This window comes from Gossypium arboreum, chromosome 13 (assembly GCF_025698485.1).
Source record: "Gossypium arboreum isolate Shixiya-1 chromosome 13, ASM2569848v2, whole genome shotgun sequence".
Lineage (NCBI taxonomy): Eukaryota > Viridiplantae > Streptophyta > Magnoliopsida > Malvales > Malvaceae > Gossypium > Gossypium arboreum.
In genome coordinates this window covers 110,104,500-110,121,251 of record NC_069082.1, presented here as the reverse complement: position 1 = coordinate 110,121,251, position 16,752 = coordinate 110,104,500, and the positions used below count along the sequence as shown (strand labels likewise).

General features: G+C 33.7%; 1 protein-coding gene and 1 long non-coding RNA gene across 4 annotated transcripts; both read left to right on the top strand.

Moving 5' to 3' along the window:
* Window positions 1-8,862: 8,862 nt before the first annotated feature.
* Window positions 8,863-12,499, top strand: LOC108461835 (transcription termination factor MTERF9, chloroplastic). Of its 3 annotated transcripts, none has more exons than XM_017761790.2 (7): window positions 8,863-9,348; window positions 9,860-9,935; window positions 10,014-10,207; window positions 10,285-10,977; window positions 11,049-11,574; window positions 11,675-11,766; window positions 12,177-12,499. In XM_017761790.2, the coding sequence occupies exons 1-5, from the start codon at window positions 9,052-9,054 to the stop codon at window positions 11,358-11,360; spliced, it is 1,572 nt and encodes a 523-aa protein (XP_017617279.1). In that variant the 5' UTR covers window positions 8,863-9,051; the 3' UTR covers window positions 11,361-11,574; window positions 11,675-11,766; window positions 12,177-12,499. The 3 variants fall into 3 exon arrangements, with proteins under 3 accessions (XP_017617279.1, XP_052879819.1, XP_017617278.1); XM_053023859.1 differs by having other exon boundaries at window positions 11,049-11,587; XM_017761789.2 differs by having other exon boundaries at window positions 11,049-11,766.
* Window positions 12,500-14,757: 2,258 nt separating this feature from the next.
* On the top strand, window positions 14,758-16,425 carry LOC108461514 (uncharacterized). The gene is made up of 3 exons (XR_001867776.2): window positions 14,758-15,492; window positions 15,609-15,671; window positions 16,191-16,425. It is a non-coding gene; the product is annotated as an uncharacterized LOC108461514 (long non-coding RNA).
* Window positions 16,426-16,752: the final 327 nt, after the last annotated feature.

The following is a 16,752-nucleotide window of genomic DNA, read 5'->3' as shown; positions in this document are numbered from 1 at the left end:
AACTTACCCCAAAACCTGGAGGTAAATCTCAGGTTGTGATCCGAAATAATCAATAATGGAACACCGTGTAATCTGACTATATTCAAAACATACAATTCTGTCAATTTATCAAGCGAGTAATCTGTACATACTGGTATAAAATGTGCAGACTTCGTTAATCCATCAAATATAACCCAGATTGCGTCTTTTTTTCTCAATGTGAACGGTAAACTCGATACGAAGTCCATCCTAACATGCTCCCATTTCCACTCGGGAATTATAATAAGCTGCAACAACCCAGATAGAATTTGATGCTCATGATTTACCTGTTGATACACAAGACATTTAGATACAAACTCAAAAATCTCGCGTTTCATTCCTGACCACCAATGCATTTGTTTCAAATTACAATACATTTTCGTGTTTCCTAAGTGTAACGAATAAACACAGTTTTGAGATTCATTTAAAATGTTTTGTTTCAACTGCATATCATTAGGTACACACAATCTATTATAAAAATATAAATTATGTAATCGACTATTTGACCATTTTAACCATTTTCCTTTTAGCTAAAAGGCATAGTTCAGACTATAATTTATATTTTCATAAAAATTCAGATTGAATTTTTGTAAAAACAAAGGCTTAGCCTTTAACTAGGCTAAAATAGAACTATCACGCTCCAACTTAAGCTGAGAATTCTTCGATCGGATAGCGAAAAGGGATTTTTGACTCAATGTATCAACAACAATGTTTTCTTTACCCAAATGATAGTCTATCACCAGACCGTAGTCTTTTAGTAACTTAAGCCACCTCTGTTGACGCAAATTTAACTCATTTTGAGTGGTCAAGTATGTAACAGCTCGTTTTTAGGTCAAATCAGAATAGTGGTTTCGGGACCACGAATCTGAAGTCAGAATATTTATTTTATTAATTTATTTATGTTTACAGTATGATAGAATTATTATGTGAAAGTGTCGTAAAGAAATTTTACTGTTTAAATGCTTAATTCAGTAAAAAAGACTAAATCGTGTAACTGGTAAAAGTTGAGTTTTATTGTTTAAAATATTAAATAGCTATTGTTTATTAATATGGAAGTCCTTATTATGTAATTAGTCCATTTATATTGTAAGTGGACAATCTTGGACATGTTATAGTTGGTTTTCTAATGTTTTATTAAAGGTTAATATAGTAAATTAGTAAATAAGGTTAATATTTAATTAAACAAATTGTATCATCTTCTTCCATTTTCTCTTCATCAGCGAAATTAAAGAAAGAAAATATCCATTGGAGAGTTTAAGGTTCGGCCAAGCTATTTGTGCTCATCTAGGTATGATTTTTGCTAGGTTTTTAATGATTTCTACATTTTCGAGCTCGTTGCAGCTCAATCTAGCTAGCCCGTACCATAGATTTCGAAATGTCTAAAGATTTTGAGATATGCCATTGTTGAATACTTAGGTATTGTGAAGTTTCTTGTTAAATTATTGATGGTTTTTATTAGATATACAAGTTTTATAAAGTGATTTTTGACAAGTTTTCCGGCTTTTGTCATTTCACGATAAAAGTAGTGTGATTACACACATGTTGCCTACATGTGCGCCTAGCCTGAAAGTTTTCCCCAAACCTACATTTTGTCGCGATAATCCGTTAATCGATTTATACTAGGGTTATTCACCCTTCTTAATCCAAACTATCATAACACCAATACTTGCCTTGATCAAAGGGTGATTAGCCCTGCCCGAATCGTTGACGAAAGCTGGCTTACTTACCTAATCGAACAACTACATTGACAACAACCCATCAACGATGACCAAAACACATGTCGCGAGACTAAAATATGACTTACTGAAAACACAACTCAAAGATAAAAGGAAATAGGCATTCAACCAAACCCTAACTAAACCAGTCACACATTAATTGAACCCTTTAATCGCAAACACAATTACCTTGATCAAGAAAAGTGAGAAAGGTTCAACGGCTCGACACCCACGGCAACCCTTTCAATTCCAAAGAACTCAAAAACCAGTAAGGTACACCACACCTAGGAAAAAGAGAGTAAGAACCAGCAAGGAGGAAATAACATTTGACCTTAACAGTACAAGATTACTTACCGACTTGCTGAAGAACAACACCAAACCTCAATCAAAAGGGAAAGGGGTATTCGGCCTCTAGGGTTAGATGAACAAAATTAAACTTCGATAACTACAAGGGTCATAAGAGGGGAAGTTAATATGTTCAGTCAAAAGAAGGAGAAAAAAAGAGAAGATGCAAGATGAAAGAAAGAAATATGTTCGGTCAAGAGGCTTGATACGAAAGGGAGAGAAAAGAGCACAAAAGGTTAGTGACCAAAACGTAAAAAAGAACAATCCCCGAAATGCCTAAACGAACCACCAAAACAAAACAAATAAAAAAATAACAAGTGACATTAAGGAGAAAAGAGCCGAAAAACCAACAATGACCAAACTCTAGGCTTTTTATTCAGAAAACGCAAATTGCCCAAAAGTGAGAGTCCATATTCGACACACTCACTACTACCCCATTCAAACTCCTAATTTCTTTCCCCCTATCACTCCTAAGATCTCTCAACCTTATCCCCCTCCCCCCAAATCCTACCAGCCGAAACTTCCTTTATCCAATCCCTAGAATTCGGCCACCACTCTTCACACACCTCTAACACCTCAATTTTAGTCCCACTACAACACCTTCCCATGTCAGGGAGCAAAACAAAACCAAAATACTCTTTATGCACTGACAAGACTCGAACCTCATCTGTAACACCCCTATCCCGTAACAGTCACCGGAATAGGTAAGGGGCATTACCGGACTGGTAACTCATGCCAGATCAATAAAATTTTGAACATTTTCTTGGAGTAAAGATCATTCAATTGGATAATTGCTAGACACAACCAGGGATAAAATTTAAAACTTATAAAAGTAAACATTCAAAAAATGTCATATTCGCATAGCTTATATACATTAACCAAAATATCCTCCCACTACTAGTCTATTCTATACATGCCATAAGATAATCCAAAACATAGCAGTACCAAACAATGGATAGTGATAGTGTGACAAGTTGCTGACGATCCTCGAGCAAAAAGGCCAAAATCAACAATCTATAAAACAGAGAAACATAACAACAGAGTAAGCTTTTGTAAGCTTAGTAAGTCTTAAGCAATTTAAAACCAGTGAACTCAAATATAACCAATTTGTTTACTTGATTCACATATAACATTTCATTTCATATCTATAGTTATCCTCATCGGACAAATCAAAATGTATATCCCCCAATATCCTATAGTATTTCTCCATAACAGAATACTCACATATTCATATGGCATTTTCATATTTGCTTTTCACTTTACAATCATGATTTAATTCTGATGGGTCTAACATGTACAAGTATTTATCACATACCTGACCAACCAAATTAAAAGTCGATCTTACGAATTCTCATATAACCTCTTTCTAGATATACTACCCTTTTTGGCCGAATATACACAATTACGTAATACACAATAAGCAGATAAATTCTCACTTGATAGTGATCTCTTATAAACATAGGTACATTACATATTTTCACCTAACTTTTCACATTGACTAAATGCGCAATAATCATAGAACAGTCTTATTGCTTTACTCACATATGCATCACATAACAACCTTGTAATTTAATCCAAATCAAGCTTAAATATAATCTCAAAATACATACCTGACCAACTTAACGCATTGAACGTATTTAATACCAATTGTTACTGTGAAGTCGTATAATCTTATGCTTTACTCGAATCTTCAGTGAGACCTTTAGCTCGAATAATCCCCACACGTAGTCATCGGGTCTTACCCGGGCATAATCTCCACACGTAGCCATCGGGTCTTACCCGGAATATATTTCCAAGTTTCATGTACATTTAATCACATGTTACAACATTCACATCGACTGTTATATTTGTAATTTATTTGTCTCATCAAATATCTAAATATACACACCTTTCACATTTGGTCATTCGGCCACAATACATACACATCTCATACATATTTCACATTAGTCATTCGGCTTTACCACATATACATATCTCATACATATTTCACACTAGCCATTCGGCTTTACCACACATATATATATTTATCTTGTACATCAATTTCAGCAATAGCTTATAAGCAACTCAATTAGTTTCATCAATGTTTACAACAAAATCACATATTCACTACAAGCTGTTTTCCTGAGCAACAGTCATTAAATTATTTGTAACTGGAGCTACGAAACTCCAAATGAAGTGCTGTTAATTTTCCCTGAAAACAGACTCATATATCTTCTATCCATAAAATTTTCAGAATTTTTGGTTTGACCAATCAATACCAGAATTTTTCTTAAACTTTCCCCTATTTCACTGTTTGAATATACTGACCACTCTTCACTACGAATCAACTTTCTCATTGTACAGAATTCAAAATATGTTCTTGTTTATTTCATTTGAAACTAGACTCATTAAGGAGTCTAAGCATATAAATTTTATCTTATAACAATTTTTTTGTGTGATTTATAATGATTTTATAAAAAAAAAACAGGGGATTTCGGAGTCATTCTGACACTGTCTCACACAACTTTAAATATCTCTTTATAAGAAATTCCTTTGCTTACACGGTTTCTTTTATAAGAAACTAGACTAATTAAGCTTTGATTACATATTTTATTCAGCCTATAATTCCACACCAACAATTTATGGTGATTTTCTAAAATCACGTTACTGCTGCTGTCCTAAGCAAATTATTACAATTTGCTCTTAAATTTCCAAGTCCAAACACTTATGTACTTACCATTTGAGTTTAAAACATATCATGGCCACATCACATCTTATTAAATCAACTCATTATGTCCTATTATGATTGAATTTACTCAACATTTAATCACTTAAAACTTACCTCGGAAGTGGTCGACGACTAGATATCCACGGCTATTCGTTTACTTTCTCTTTTCCCCTATCCGACTTTGATCCTCTTTGCTCTTAAGCTTAAGTAAAACAATAGATTTGCTTAAGTACTTAACTAATATTATTCACTTAACAATCACATTTGGCAATCACATATCATTTAATCTATATCTAAAACAATAGATTTCAATATGTATCATATTTAATAAAACATGCCATGACTCGATTTCATGCTTATTTAATTTATATCTAATTCACATTCACAAGCAAAGAGTCACTTAATTTATCATGCTTTCTTATACATGAATTTAATCATATTGCCAAATGTCCTTATGTGTACATGGTACATACATAAGGCATATATATATATATATACCTATATATGACCATTACAATTTAAACATTTAATCATAATCGGCAAGCTTTATTTCAACTATTTAAGGTGCAAACCAATTATGTTATTCATTAACATTTCGTCATATTAAATCTTTGATTAACCAATTTAACACATACCAAAATCCAATCATACACTAACCTTTATCTCAATACCAAACTGAGTTATAAGATTATACATTACACTAAGCATATCATTAAACATACCTATTCAATTTAGCTAATTTCATAGCCGATTAATCACCTTACCCCACATTACTCAATGCCGAATATTAACCCAACATCACAAGCATAATCACCATGAAACTTACCTTAATACACATTTTACCCCATTGCCGAATACATATATATATCATCAAATAAATATTTATTCACATAACAACAATTCATTCACATCTCTATAAATGATCATAATCGGACATTATAAACAAATCAACTAGTTTAGCATTCAAATTCTTCTAACCATTCCTCAATCACTTACTCAATGAACAACAATCCAAGCACATCAAAGCATAGTCGAATGTATCATTCTTCTTAAATTCAAAAATAAATGAATGGGCTAACTTCAAAATCTATTTAACAACTCAACTTTACCAAAATTATCAAGAAATTAAGCCAAACATACCTCCAATTGCTAATATAATTGCCATACGTCTAAGGGCCCCCTTTTGTTCTTCTTTGATCTTAAGAATCGGCTATTGAGAGAAAGAATGGATAAAACTTTATTTTCATCCCCTTTTTTTTTCCATTATAAAAACTTTATTTCATATTTTATAAGTCTTTATTTAATTCTTTAACAAAATGTATATAATATCATTTATTAGCCATCATTACAACAAATAAAATACATATTTTCTCACCTAAAACCATCATGGTCGGCCATTATCATGAAAAATGGGGACTTTGACATGCAAGTCCCCATATTTAATCCATGCAACAATTTGGCCATTTTAAAAATTAACCAACACATTTTCAATGTTTCTCACATAAGCCCTTTTGATTAAATTCGCATTCAATTGACAAAATCAAAGCATCAAAATTTCACACATAAATTGTAACATAAAATAGACATGAAATTTAACAATCAATTATTTGTGTGACTCAGTTTTGTGGTCTCGAAACCACTTCCCAACTAGGGTCAAATTAGAGATGTCACATCATCCCCCCCTCAACACTCCACACGCCACTAACCCATAGACCAACATGCTTCTTATGTCACTTCATTCCCACAATTATTTAAGAACCTTACCAACAGAAGACAGGGTTTAATCAAGCCAAAATCAAAATTTACACAAGCCAAGGCTTGAACTCAGAACCTCTCTCACACTTCTTAAGACACTCAACCACTAAAGTAAGCATACATTTATGCAACACAACACCACAAAAATAAATACCTAAATTTTAGGGCGTTACAAATACCCCTAGAAGTTGTGTTTTGATTGGGTAAAGTGTTGGACAAAAAACTACCCTACAACTAATTTCTACTCGTCAAGTAGTGGTATCGCGATACCCAGGCTTCGATGTCGCTACACATAAAACAGTGGCGAATTTATAGATCTTGGGGGTCTCGGTGTTGTGAGATCACTGGAGTTATCCTTAATTTATTCACTTTAACACTTTTTGGGTTATCATGAATTCGGAGGCTCAGTATTGCGACATTGGCTCGGTGTCGGGACTTCTATCCCTCAGTATCGTGACTCCCATGATAGTAAGCTCCACGTTGGTTTTTTGTTAAAGTTTTGATCCTCAAGGTGATAGGTTTAGGTGTTGTGACTTCCATGGCATCAGTGTTGTGACACCAGCTCTGAATGATGTTTTACTCAAGGTTGGGCAATTATCTTTTCCCTACACCAACTAAATCACATCTTTAGGTTCCCCATGGCACTGTTTGACCACTTTAGGTTTTAAAAGGGGCAAAACTAAGCAAAAACATTTATTAATACTTAAAGTTAAAAATCAATAAAAACATGTAAAAGACACTTAATTTTCTTGAGAATAAGCTCCTTGAGTGTATTGGGGAGCCTAATTTGACGTATCAAATTATGACAGATCATTTACATAGTCAAAGCATTGTGTAAATTCCTAGCCCATGTCGAGGTAGCTCTATAATTGCAAGTTTCTACCCACCCAACATCCATATCAAAGTCAAACTCGTGTACAGACGATTGCCTATCGACAGACGCTTTCAGAACCTCTGTATATGGGTCTAAATGATGATTTAATGGAGTGACATTTTGACTCGGTTCAACATCTACTAACTCAGCTAACAACTCAACTGGTTCAACATTCCTAGGTGAGCAATAAAGTGCGATATAGTGTCCATGTCATCATCACCTACAAGTTCCATCTCTGTATATTTGCGCGGATTTGACAAACTAGAAATTTGTAGAATAGTCTGGACATCCTCCTCCCAAAATTTCGAGCAATCTTTGCACTAATCTTTTGTTTCATATCATCGACTTTTACATTGTTGTTAAACCTTATTCCTATTTGATGACGGTATTCAAATAGACAACCAACTGTTGTTTGTAAAATTATCCCATCGAAATGAATGTATATGAAGAATTTGTTTTTCATTTTTATACTAAATCTATAAAATAAATTAAAAATAAAAAAAATATGATTTCCTATTAAAACAATCCATACCATTTGATAGCAACAAACATACTTTTTATCATATAATATAACTTGCATATCATATTACTAATTATCAATGTAAAAGAAAATATAATTACATAAAAATAATTTCAAACTAATCTTATGAACTCGAACTTAATTCTTGAAGTCTAAAATTAAAAGCAAATGTGTTGATATTCAATTTGGATTTCTAAGAACTTTTTTTTCCCAGTTTGTTAAACTAATTTTTTTCTCTCTCATATTGCTAATCAAAATTTTTTTATATTTTTTTCTTGTTATATCCCCTTTTGCTAAACACAATTTTTTTCTCTCAAACACATGAAAACAATATTTTGGTCGCGAATGGGGGTTTATATAGGAGAGTGGTGTCGCCTGACAACATTTTGGGATATAGATTTTTAAATCGGTGTCACTTGACACTACAGCGACACCATCTGACGTCAACCACTTTTTACAATTCAACTGTTTTTTTTTCCTAATAGAATTTTTTAAAAATATTCAAGTAGTATCGCCTAACAGATCAGCAGCACCAATGAAAAAAAAATACTTTTCTCATTTCAACTGCTTTTTTTTTTACAGTTTTTTTTTTAATTTAAGTGGTGTCTCCTTGTATATTGACGACACTAATAATTTTTTTATTATTTTTTCTACAGTTTACTTTTATGAATATTTTTAAAAATACATACCGATATCGTCTGATGCACTAACGGCTAAAATTTTTTTGAACATGATTGCTACATGATTGACCAAACCTATTTTCGTAATTAATTTTTTCTCAACCCCATTTTTATAATTAATTAATTTTTTAATATTATTTTTATTTAAAAAAAAAAGCCTGATTTTCTTGCCGCCCTTCTAGTTACTTAACACGACACAATCCGGCGTCGCTTTATGTAACCAACCGTTAAACGCCTTAAACCACATAAAAAAAATCAAAATAAATTAAAATAAAAATCTTCTCGGACAAAAGAAAAACCCCCAGTAAAACCTCAGCTTTCATCGACAGCCATAGCTACAAGATAAAGCTTTTCAGCATATACTCTCTTCTCAATTTCTAGGGTTTTTCAGCATATTCTTTTTTTAATCACTTTCTCTTTCTCCTGTTATCCTCAAAATGGCAGCTTTATCTCTTCATAATTTCAATCATTTGGTTTCAATTCTCTCTTCTCCTTCTTCTTCTTCCTTCTGGAATTTGAGTTTTGCTTTCAACAATGAAGTCAGATTCAAGAAAGGGAAGTTTTTGGTGTTTTTATCAACTCACTCAAATCCCAAAATTCTCAAGTCTAATAAGAAGTCAAGGTTTGGTCAAAGGATTACTCCTTATGATACTGATCAGGAAGAGGAGGAAGATGAAGATGAAGAATTTGATGACAATGATGATGGCATGGCTGGAGATGATTGGTTGATGAATGTAAGTTCACTTTGCAATAATCACGTTCCCTTAATTAAAAAGCAACAAATTTTTTTGTATGTTTTAATGTTTAGTTGCTGCAAGTAGTATATATTTTGCTAGAAACTGTGATTGGACTATTCAAGATGCAATATTTGTAATGCAAACATGGGAAATTGAGATATATGGTTTGATGTTTTTAAAATTGTAGAAAATGACTCATCAGTTTCATTTTAATGTATTTGGATTGAGGTTAAGATAATTGTTTCACTAGCAGGCATTTTAGCGTAATTTGTTGTTCAAGATGCAATCTTAGTAATAAAATTATAAAAGTATATGTTTTGCAATATGGTATTTTGTTTTTAGGATTGTAGAAAACTACCCATCACTATGTTTTTACTGTGTTTGTATCGATGATAAGGTATTATTGACTTACAAATATTTTGTGCTTCTATTTTAAATAAAATGGTTTAGCTCATGTTTTAGTAGAATATGAAACGGCTTCTAGTCTGAAATAAATGTTTCATTTCAGGATGACTTTGCTCAACCGCATGAATATGTTGTTAACGGCAAGAAAATTAAATCGCGCAAGGGAAGTGGTAGAGAAGGTATACATGTGAACCCATCACAAGATTTGACATAGGTGTTGGTGGAGTTTAACAAAGAGGATTCATTTGTTTGTGCAGGAAACAGAAGACTGCAAGAACAACGCAAAGGCTCAAAAGCCTTAAAATCAAGACAAGGTCTTATCATTTCTGAAGACCAAATGGATGTCAGACATGGTAATGATGGTCTAAAGAGGAAAAGTGTAGGGAATTCTTATCGTAGTTCTACCAAAACGAAGGAAGCTGGTTCCTTTGACGTAGATGGAGGAAGAATGGTGAGATAAGCTGTCAAATTTTGCTATCTTCTGTATCAATGGTGTAAATTAGCTTTATATGCTTTCTTCTATTGCAGCTGGTGTCAAAGACATCTAGAGAAAACCGATATCAACGGCTGTCAGATGAAATTGATTTGGATGAGAAATGGTTCCCCCTTCTTGATTATCTAAGTACTTTTGGGCTTAAAGATACACACTTTATCCAAATGTATGAGAGACACATGCCTTCACTTCAAATCAACGTGTGTTCAGCTCAGGAAAGGTTGGACTACTTGTTGAGTGTTGGTGTGAAACAAAGAGATGTTAGAAGAATACTTTTGAGACAACCACAAATTCTAGAATACACAGTGGAGAACAACTTGAAGTCTCATGTAGCTTTCCTAATGAGCCTGGAGATTCCAAGTTCTAGAATAGGGCAGATAATTGCGTGTGCACCTTCTCTGTTTTCATACAGTGTTGAAAATTCATTAAAACCAACAGTGAGATACTTGATTGAGGAGGTTGGTATTAATGAACATGATTTAGGTAAAGTTGTGCAGCTAAGCCCTCAGATTCTTGTTCAACGGATTGACATATCGTGGAATACTCGCTATATGTTTCTCTCAAAGGAGTTAGGAGCACCCAGAGATAGTATTGTGAAGATGGTAAAGAAACATCCCCAGCTTCTTCATTACAGCATTGATGACGGATTACTACCCAGAATAAATTTCCTAAGGAGCATTGGGATGCGTAATTCTGATATCTTGAAAGTCTTGACTAGTCTTACACAGGTTAGTTTCCTTGCAACTGCATGAAAACACAGAAAATTGTTTCCTCTCTTACATTTTGGTTTTGTTTCTAGGTGTTATCTCTGTCTCTGGAGGACAATCTAAAGCCTAAGTACCTGTACTTGATCAATGAACTGAATAATGAGGTGCATTCTTTGACAAAATATCCTATGTACTTGAGCCTGTCACTAGATCAGAGAATTCGACCCCGCCATCGGTTCTTGGTTTCCCTAAAGAAAGCTCCAAAGGGGCCATTTCCACTCGGTTCATTGGTCCCTTCTGATGAATGCTTTTGCCAGCAGTGGGCTGGAACTAGTTTAGATAAATATTTGGCATTTCGTCAAAGGTTACTACTCAAAGAATTCGCAAAGAAATATGAGAAGTAGTGATAAGCTTCAAAAGCTTCCTTCCTAATACTAGAATAGCAGATTGGTATCCTGTCCACTTCAAGCTATCTAGTATTGTAGCTCTCTAACACTACTCCAAGGTTTTGGAATGATACCTGTGACTACAATTTACCATAGCCTTTGGAGTGATGAAGGAAGTCTGAAAGTGAGGATTTCGAGTGAAATTCTGATTTTAACTCTCTACTCATCTATGGTAACTGGCTCTGGTACCTCAGGAATTCTAAATCAGTTGGTCTTTTGTTGTGCATTTAATGTACTTTTACAGAGTTTACATTGCAAAATCTTTGCAACAGTTTCTTCTAGTCCAAGGCTAGCAGATGAGAGATTATACTAACTATGGTAACAAGAGAGGAGAATTAACTCAAAACAACCTTTCAAGTTTAAGGTCAGTTACCTTTTATAAATCAACACTCACTGATTTTCTCAACTAGAACAGATTATTCCCTGTGCATATAGCATGAGTTGCTTGCCCTTAATAGAACCATCTATTTCATTTCCGCTCATCATTTTTCTTGAAGTACCTATGTCAACACCCCTGTGCAATGCATATTCAAACACTCTCCAAATAAATGAAAATCTTGGAAAAAGAAATTAAACATACTTCCGACACTCGTACCCGAGTCCAAGTAACAAAGGCAGTATCTATGATCTGTATAAATTCCTAATGCAGTAAAACTAAAATGTTTTTATTTTCTTTCTAATTGTCTGTCATACTATCCATTGTGTTGTTTTGGCTATAAATTTATGCGTTCTCATGATATGTCGATTTCTCATTATATATCAATCTCATTGCAGGCTGACATACTGACTGTAGTTAAGAGGAGAATTCCAGAAACAAGTTGCAGTTATCCTGGTGATACTTGCAGGGACTTTCCTTTTCTGTTTACATTTTATTAATGATACACTCTCCATTTCCATTCAAATCCTTCTGTACATTATATCAATATTGTCTATCATAGTGGATTCCACTGTGATTGAATGGGTGAATGGCATAATCGTAATATATATATCAATCATTTCTTTTTCTTACTAAACTTGTAAATTTCTTTTCTTTTCTTCCTTGTAACATGTATCTTTGAGGTGGGTCTCTATGCACAAGATGGATATTTTTGTTTCAACTAGCTTACCTATGTTTCAGCCCTCATGTGGGTTTACTTTGTTGGATTCCTGAAGTGTTTCATTGGCTTTAAGTACCCTACAAGTTCATACAATATTTTTTTAGCCTTAAGTTCTCCTCTCCCCCCCCCCCTTTTGCAGTAAACAAAACCAAGCAAGGATTATTTGTTTCTCAAGAATGCTTGTAGAAAATCTTCACTAGCAATTAGGGGAATGGACTTAAAAGATCATCGAGGGAGGGGATTTAGCCCCTTGTTCGGTTAATGTTTGTTGAATTCATTCTGACTGCACCAGGGCCAAAACATCACTACTTCAAGTATTAGTGCCGTTTTCGACCTCAAACATGGCTCCGATGCAATGAGAAAGATTTCTGCGATACATTTGAATCTTATAGTTAGAATGTAAGGTAGGATATACAAGATAGGATGTCAAGCACATCCAGGCATTCAGTATTGAATTAATTGTTGCTGGGATCAGTAGTGGCAGCTAGGAAAGATCAATTAGAGTTAGGATATTATCAATTTGAGCTCAAGGCCTTAATCCAGTAGTAGTCATGTTTAGAAATTTTCAATCCCTCTAATGATGGTACTACAAGCTTTGATTGATTTTGCTAGGGGGCAAAATTTGCATGTGGGTGCCTGCCTGGAAGATTCTTCAGGTATTCACCTTTTCTCCATTGATTTTCCAATTTTATCTCATGAAAATTGAGATTAGTAAGAGGTCATAATTGCTCTACCGGTCATCCTTTTCATCTGTGTAAAAATTTTACCTTCATTCCCTATAGGGTATGTGGTAGTTTGGATCTTCAATTAGTATATTAATCAATGGTCTAGACGGTATGCTGCCTTGTTTATTTTGATGTAACACGAGCAGACACTAATTAGGTAAGGGGTATTGAAAAAAATATGGGATTTATGAATATGATAGTTTGGGGGAGTGTAAAGATATGGGCTTATATTGTTAAATGTTAACCATGTCTATGCAATGATAAAAGTAAATAAATTTTCTGGTTGACTAAGTTTAATTTTTGAACACCTTCTCTTTTTGGAAATTTATGGGCTTTATATCTGAATCCTTGTGTGATGACAATTGTATATTTAGTTGCTTATAAAGTTGCTTCCAAGCGAGACTTCGATGTTAGAATTTACTTTTAGTATTTTTTATTTTTGTATAATGTTATTATCCAAAAAAAGCTAATGTTTGCTACAGCTCTAACCAATTGTATATTTAGTTGCTTCCAAGCGAGACTCCAATGTTAGAATTTACTTTTAGTATTTTTTATTTCTTGTATAATGTTATTATCCAAAGAAAAAGCTAATGTTTGCTACGGCTCTAACCAATTGTATATTTAGTTGCTTATAAAGTTGCTTCCAAGGGAGACTCCGATGTTAGAATTTACTTTTAGTATTTTTTATTTTTTGTATAATGTTATTATCCAAAGAAAAAGTTAATGTTTGCTACGGCTCTAACAAACGGCAACATTTGCTACAGCTCAAACAAGCAACAAAGACAATTTACACTATTAATCCCCAGTTCCTACATATTTGATGATGAGAGTTAATAACAACAGTATGTGGTACAACAAATGGATCTCTAATCAGACGTATTTTTCATACAAAACAGTACCTGTATTTCCTTTGAAGAGCTACCATGTAACCTTCCGTTTCTTTCTTGCCAGATCATGTAAATATAACTTCTCCATGCAAGTCTAAGAATGGTTGGGAGTAAAGCTTTCCCCATTTCCCTACTCTAATCCAATTAAGAGCCCGAGCCTCCAACCAAGTGTAATAAAAGCACGAATTAAAAAAATAAACACACATTTGAACTTACGAAGATATGGTTTTTTTTTTTTTTGTATTAGTTTTATTTGTCACGGTGGATACTTGTTTATTTTTGAATTAAAAAAGTAATAAATCATATATATAATCATATTTAAAAGTATATTATTTTATAAGTAATAATATAATATTACGAAATATTATTTTGTACCATGTTTAAAAGATGTATATATTAAATTGTATGTTCCACTCTTCCATCTTCATTGTTTTGATTACTCTAAAATATGTAACACCTCTTATTTGGTCAGGTCGCCAAACCCAAATAATAGGATGTTACGAATAAATATCAAATAAATATATACAAATTATAATTTTTTTTTTTTGATAAATCAGACTGCTGTATTAAAATAAAGAAAGCAAATACAACTAGGCTAACAAAATCAGCAAGCCCATCATAAACAAAACAAAAGGCAACAGTTTGTAAAAAGAAAGGTTAAGTGTACACCTAAAAAAAATAAAAACGATTTAAAAAATTAAACAGAAAATTAAAACAAACTCTCAATTTGATCACAGCTAGAATCCAATCAGCATATGCGCAATAGATGCACCAATTCCAGACCTCAGAAAAGTGGCTTCCAAAACCCATCAACTATCCCAATTTCCTTTTCTCTTCCCACTCACAGGCCACCTATTGAACATCACCCAGTTAGGTTCTTTCCTTCTCTGCAGATCCATCTCCGATGTTCCTTGCTCAGGGACCCTTCTGATCAGGTATGCTCGCGATTCTTCTCTCATCGCCACTCTAACTAAATTGTGAGCCACTAGATTTGCAGATTTGTATGTATGTTGAAAGGCTATTTGGTGAAAATATTACTTTTTCTACTGAACGTTTCGTATTATACCCACAATCATTGATTTATCAATCTTATTTGATTTTCTTTTTTTATTACTGATACTGAGTCTCCTTCGATAACAACTGATGTGGACCCCATCTGTTTTCCCATGAACACTACTTGGAGGCACACAATGGCATCTGCCGCAAACGAAAAGGCCACTTCCGGTGAACCACTATTTTGAAGGCGAGGATCTCCCCCGAAACATTTCTAGCCACCAACCTTGAGACTAATTTTGCCCGAGATTCATCAAAAGTAGAATCGAAATTAAGTTTGACAATGGAACCAGCTGGTGGGCACCAACTCATACACTCATACCTCATGGTAAGATCTCGAACCTCACACCCCTCTAGTTCCTTAATATATCTATTTATCCATGAACAACTTTTGGGCCCATACTTTTCTTTCCTTCACGTAATCCTTTGTTTTTTTCCGTCCAGATTGCCCACAAAAAGCAGCAAAACACTTGACATTGTATACTGGAATTATTCTTGAACACCCAGGTAAGTCACTCCAGTGTGACAAATTTATCTCTGTTAATACCCATTCCAGATTCAAACTAATCCAAATTTCTCACGTCACAAGGCAATCTCTGAAGATATTATTAATGTTTTTAGCAGTTGCCCCACATCTGGGACATACTATTCACAAAGTGGGGAATAAAATTCCAATAAATTTTCCAAATTAGGATTTTAATTTTCCTTAGAATGTGAATATTCTACAATTTTTTGTAAAATATTTTAGTCTCAATCTGTAAATAATTAGGAAAATGACATGTAATAGTTTATAAGCACTTCGTATAGAGAATTCTCTAGAAGCCTCCCCTTTCCATACCATAAAGTCCATAAAGTCCGCATGCGGTTCCATTGCTAAGGGAATTCGCACAATTCTATCTGCCTCTTCTTTAGAGAAGGTAGAATAAAATAAGTCAACCTTCCCTCTTCTCTTTTGTTTATCAATTAGATTTACCACTTTACTGAGTTCACTGTTGTTCCTGATTGACTCTACCTTATAACTTACAGATCCAGGGAGCCACATATCAGCAACAAATGAAAAATTTTGACCCGTTCTCACCCGCCAACAAATCCCATCCTTCAGCAATCCTTTAGCTTCCCATACACTCTTCCAGATATACGAAGGTAGTCGTCTTAACTCAGAATAAAGAAAATTTGTATTTGGAAAGTACTTAGCCTTTAGAACTTTTGTTAATATTAAATCTAGATAATTAAGAATACACCAACCTTATTTAGCTAATAACGCAACATTAAATTTAGATAAACTACAGAATCCCATACCCTCATTCTTCTTAATATCGCAAAGTCGTTCCCAACTGCACCAATGAATCCTTTTTTGCCCATGTCCTTTTTGCCACCAAAAACGAGCCATAATGTTGTCCAATTCCACACAAAAAAACTTTGGAAGCAAAAAACAGGTCATAGTGTAAGTAGGTATAGCTTCTAAATCAGCTTTAATAAACACTTCCTTACCTCCTTGAGAAAGGAATCTCACACTCCAATTCTCAATCTGTTGCCTCATGCGATCTTTTAAGAACTGAAAAGAAGGTTTTTTTTTTTTTTTTCAGCA